The 5,655-nt window shown below is 38.6% G+C and overlaps 1 protein-coding gene across 2 annotated transcripts in view; it reads left to right on the forward strand.

Annotated features, from left to right (window-relative positions):
• Positions 1-5,655, forward strand: part of polr3b (polymerase (RNA) III (DNA directed) polypeptide B) — a 26,227-nt gene that overhangs the window by 15,163 nt on the left and 5,409 nt on the right. For both annotated transcript variants that reach the window (XM_016455330.1, XM_016455331.1), the window contains 4 exons: positions 1,967-2,176; positions 2,358-2,516; positions 2,612-2,729; positions 4,194-4,336. In XM_016455330.1, the coding sequence (XP_016310816.1) occupies positions 1,967-2,176; positions 2,358-2,516; positions 2,612-2,729; positions 4,194-4,336 (630 nt within the window). The remainder of the gene's footprint in view (positions 1-1,966; positions 2,177-2,357; positions 2,517-2,611; positions 2,730-4,193; positions 4,337-5,655) is intronic.

Raw genomic sequence — 5,655 nt, forward strand, 5'->3', positions numbered from 1 at the left:
ACACACTCCGCTGTCCTGGTTACCAAACTACTTAAACCTCTCCTGGCCACCACCCCCATTACAAAACCACTGAAACTGTGACTATATTTGGCCCAATATCTTAGGCCTTGTCTTCTTTTTTCTGGACGGACAGCCCCATGCATGTGCAAATCCAGTTGTGTGGCCCTAGCCCTATTATCACACACTGTGTGCTTGTACCCTGATTGTAGAGTAATAGCATCTGACAAATGTCAAGGCCTCAAGGGACGGTGGCTATTATACTTAAACCTAACCCCCTCGCTCCATCTCTGCCATGCTAAACCTCCACCCCAGAGATTTTAACACTGCCGACACCAGCCATCACATCAACACCCCTCAGACAGTCGGTTAAACGTGATCAGATGTTCATTAGCTGTTTCATATTGTTTGAAAAGCATTGAATTGAGTTGCAGCAAGTTAAGAAAAACCTTATTGTAATTGCAAAGGCCTTTCTGGCAACAATTAAGTTCTGTATGTTCACATTTGATAATTCAGTAGCTATCATGAAATAATGAACAATACTTTTGCAATATTTATTAGTCTTGGACAATGTTAAAAACATTAGTATTTGTAGAAATTAGCATTTTAAGCTGCACAAATTAACATTAGTTAATGCATTAGTAGTACATATATTAACAATGAACATTAAAAAATAGATATTAATAGATAAAAATAGATATTTGCGTTAGCATTAGCCTAAAATGTTAAAGTATTGTTCGTTATTAGTTCATGGTAATACATTATTTATTGTTAAAGGGATAGTTCTAAAAGTTATTATTTATTCAACCTCATGTTGTTCCAAACCTGTATGTTTTTCTTTATTTTGTGGAACATAGAAGATATTTTAAGAAATTAAGAAGTCTCTTTTTCTCCATACAATCTATATGTTCATACAATTGAAGTCAATGGGGTCCAATGTTGGTTGATTCCCAGTGTTCTTCAAAATATATTCTTTTGTATTTTGCAGAAGAAAGTAAGTCCGATAAGTTTGGAACGACATGAGGGGAAAATAAATGACAATGTTCATTTTTGGGTAAACTATTCTTTTATTGGTTCACCCAATGTTGCTACATTATGTTGGTCAGAGCAGTGTTGTTAAAGGGATAGTTCACCAAAAAATTTTAATTCTGTCATTAACTACTCACCCTCATGTCGTTCCAGACCTTCATTCTTCTTCGAAACAGAAATTAAGATAGTTTTGATGAAATCTGAGAGCTTTCTGACCCTGCATGGACAGCAACGCAACAGACACGTTCAAGGCCCAGAAAAGTAGTACGGACATCCTGAAATTAGTCCATGAGACATTTTTGGTTCAACCATAATTGTATGAAGCAACGAGAGTACAAAAAAAAAGACTATATTCAAAGGTTTTTTCTCTTTTGTGTCAGTCATCGTCGTGCGTTTATGAGAGTACCACGATGAGTCGTGGTGCTGTCGTGAACGCTCATCAAAGACTGACACGGAAGAGAAGAAACTGTTAAATAAAGTTGTTTTTTTTCCTTGTGCACAAAAAGTATTCTCGTGGCTTCATAACATTACAATTGAACTACTGATGTCACATGGACTATTTTAACAATGTCCTTACTACCTTTCTGGGCCTTAAACGTGTCAGTTGCGTTGTTGTCTATGCAGGGTCAGAAAGTTCTCGATTTTCATCAAAAATATCTTAATTTGTGTTCCAAAGATCAACGAAGGTCTTGCGGGTTTGGAACGACATGACGGTGAGTAATTAATGACAGAATTTTCATTTTTGGGTGAACTATCCCTTTAAACACTCCATAATACATAATATATAATGACATTTATTAACCAAAAATGTGGCAAAAAGCCCAAAATAATTAATATTATATAAAAATATTAATTTATACACCAAGGCAGTATTTTTCCTCTTTTGCATCTTGTTCAGCCCTTTTGAGTGATGCCTCATTTCATCACTGATTTTGATCAGGTACTATTGGCTATAACCAGAGGAACCGAATAGACACCCTGATGTACCTGCTAGCGTATCCACAGAGGCCTATGGTGAAGACGAAGACCATCGAGCTGATTGACTTTGAGAAGCTGCCCGCAGGCCAGAATGCTACTGTGGCTGTAATGAGCTACAGTGGCTATGATATAGAAGATGCCCTGGTGCTCAACAAGGCCTCTCTTGACAGAGGTAAGAGATAAATAACTAATGCTGAATGCTTAGACTCATTCAGTTATCAGTTTAGTAGTATTCTGAAGTGACTATACTAACTTTACAAATGAAATTGAGAATGAAATCTGAAAAATAATGTAGATTTCCATTGTGTTCACTTTTGTTCATTGTCTTCTATTGTTCTTCTGTCTTGTATTAGGCTTTGGTAGATGTCTAGTGTACAAGAACGCTAAGTGCACCTTAAGGCGGTACACTAACCAGACCTTCGACAAAGTGATGGGTCCAATGCTGGATGCGGAAACACGCAAGCCCATTTGGAGACACAGCATCCTGGATGCTGATGGCATCTGCTCGCCTGGTAAGACTCTTAGAAAGAACTACATTTCAGCCGAATAACGTAGACTATATTGATTTAAGGATATGTATTGATGTTTCATGTCATATCCCTCACAGGTGAGAGGGTTGAAAACAAGCAGGTGCTGGTGAATAAGTCAATGCCAACCATCACCCAAACGCCACTGGAGGGCAGTGCCCAACCAGGCCAACCACAATACAAAGACGTGCCAGTCACGTAAGAAACCATTTGTCTGATGAAATGAAATTAGAATCCCACTGTGCAATATTCCAGCTGTTTTATTTGAGATAATTAAGTTCATTTTCTAAAAGCTACACAAATACCCACTTTCTTCATTCTATAGGTACAAAGAAGTTATTTTTTGTTTTGCCCAATAGCAAACAAAATGCATACCGTTTTCATTCTGTAGGTACAAAGTTGTTTTTTGTTTTGCGCAATAGCAACAAAAAATGCCTACTTTCTTCATTCTGTAGGTATGAAGTTGGGATTTTTTGCCCAATAGCAACCAAAATGCCAATTTTTTTTAATTCTGTAGGTACAAAGTTGTTTTTTGTTTTGCGTAATAGCAACAAAAAAGGCCTACTTTCTTCATTCTGTAGGTACAAAGTTGTTTTTTGTTTTGTGTAAAAGCAACAAAAATGCCTACTTCATTCTGTTTGTACAAAGTTGTTTTTTTTGTTTTGCGTAATAGCAACAAAAATGCCTACTTCATTCTGTAGGTACAAAGTTGTTTTTTTGTTTTGCGTAAAAGCAACAAAATGCCTACTTTCTTCATTCTGTAGGTACAAAGTTGTTTTTTTGTTTTGCGTAAAAGCAACAAAAATGCCTACTTCATTCTGTTTGTTCAAAGTTGTTTTTTTTTGTTTTGCGTAAAAGCAACAAAATGCCTACTTTCTTCATTCTGTAGGTACAAAGTTGTTTTTTTTTTCTAAACGCAACAAAAATGCCTACTTCATTCTGTAGGTACTAAGTTGTTTTTTTTGCCCAATCGCAACAAAAATGCCTACTTTCTTCATTCTGTAGGTACAGTTGTTTTTTGTTTTGCGTAAAAGCAACAAAAATGCCTACTTCATTCTGTAGGTACAAAGTTGTTTTTTTTTTGCGTAAACGCAACAAAAATGCCTACTTCATTCTGTAGGTACTAAGTTGTTTTTTTTGCCCAATAGCAACAAAAATGCCTACTTTCTTCATTCTGTAGGTACAGTTGTTTTTTGTTTTGCGTAAAAGCAACAAAAATGCCTACTTCATTCTGTAGGTACAAAGTTGTTTTTTTTTTGCGTAAACGCAACAAAAATGCCTACTTCGTTCTGTAGGTACAAAGTTGTTTTTTGGTTTGCGTAAAAGCAACAAAATGCCTACTTTCTTAATTCTGTAGGTACAAAGTTGGGTTTTTTTGCCCAATAGCAACCAAAATGCCTACTTTCTTCATTCTGTAGGTACAAAGTTGTTGTTTTTTGCCCAATAGCAACCAAAATGCCTACTTTCTTCATTCTGTAGGTACAAAGTTGTTGTTTTTTGCCCAATAGCAACCAAAATGCCTACTTTCTTCATTCTGTAGGTACAAAGTTGTTGTTTTTTGCCCAATAGCAACCAAAATGCCTACTTTCTTCATTCTGTAGGTACAAAGTTGTTGTTTTTTGCCCAATAGCAACCAAAATGCCTACTTTCTTCATTCTGTAGGTACAAAGGAGCGACAGACTCCTACATTGAGAAGGTGATGATCTCCTCCAATGCTGAGGACGCCTTCTTGATCAAGATCCTGCTCAGGCAAACACGTATACCAGAGATCGGAGACAAGTTCAGCAGTCGACATGGACAGAAAGGTACCATAACATCCTTCCTGCCTTTTCCAAACTGGCATCTTTTCCTCTGCTTTAGTAGATATCAACATATGAAACCAAATTCCAGCACCGTGCCAAAATGAACACAATAAACCCGTCTCATTAACAAGTGAGGAGAGATGTCTCTAAACTTGATGTCCATTTTATTTTCAACGCCCAAGTTATATCATCTCAGCTGGCCCTCCCATTCTCTTCAACTTTTTTTCCGCTTCCCGTTTTTCAATTAATTAGTTTTTTGTCCCATGCCAGACTATGCAAATTTATTACAGCAGCGCAGTGCTGGGAAAGTGTTTACAGCCCCCATTGTTTCTAAGCACCTCCACTGAGAGAGCTGGTCAGTATGATGTTTTAATCAGAGTGTTAACTGGCGCCATGCATAATTCACTAATTTCATTAGCAGAGGTCGTCCACTGGCACTCATCACGGGACGTGACAGTGAGGAGGGGTCAGGGAGGGGTTAGCCGCAAACCGCCTGAGATGCTATTTACTGCTCTTTTTAAAGGAGCTTTTGGTATTTAAAGGAGCAGGCAAGTGTCGGTGGACCAGGATAACACAAGGCAGCTAATTGTTGTTGTGAAGGATAGTGCCGTTCTCTTGAATGTCTTTTGTGCCTTTAGAGGCGGGCTTTTATTGAACGATCCCACTGGGAGAAGTTGAGCTGTGTTTTCCAGAGGTGCGTGACTGCGCTGCCAACCACACAATAACATTCAGCGGGAATTAATTTATGTTTCTATATTTCTTTGCAGTGTTTGTGGTGGGTTAATTAATGCATCCCCTGTGTGTGCACTAAACAGGCACTTTAAGGTGCTTTTTTTGTTGGAAAATTAGTTTGAGAGAACGCTGTACTTCAAAGAGAGATTTGGCTACCTTTTGGGGCAAAAGAAAGCCCATTAAAGACGTCCCACCGTGGTTTGGAGCCATTGGCTTTCAGCAAGTTTCACGGGAGTTTTCTTACTCATTTTAAACCCCTCCCTCATCCTGAGCCCCCATTCTGACCAGCCTCTACCACCCTCATAAGATCCGGTCACCGGAGAACGATAGGTTAATTATTTACCGGTGACCCAAACACACACTGAAGCGCACACACACACACACACACACACACACACACACTCTGATACTCACACAGCTGTCTTGGCAGGGTCCATTGTGCAAGCCACCACAGTGGGGCTGTATAGGTGATGGAGGGCCATAGACTCTTACTGCTGTCCTGCTATTCTTTGCTGATTTCATGCCTCTTTTATCATTCACTCTCACACAAAACAAACAACACAAGAGGATGTGTGCTATGGGAACCGCTC

This window comes from Sinocyclocheilus anshuiensis, unplaced genomic scaffold (genome assembly GCF_001515605.1).
Source record: "Sinocyclocheilus anshuiensis isolate Anshui unplaced genomic scaffold, SAMN03320099.WGS_v1.1 scaffold571, whole genome shotgun sequence".
Classification (NCBI taxonomy): domain Eukaryota; kingdom Metazoa; phylum Chordata; class Actinopteri; order Cypriniformes; family Cyprinidae; genus Sinocyclocheilus; species Sinocyclocheilus anshuiensis.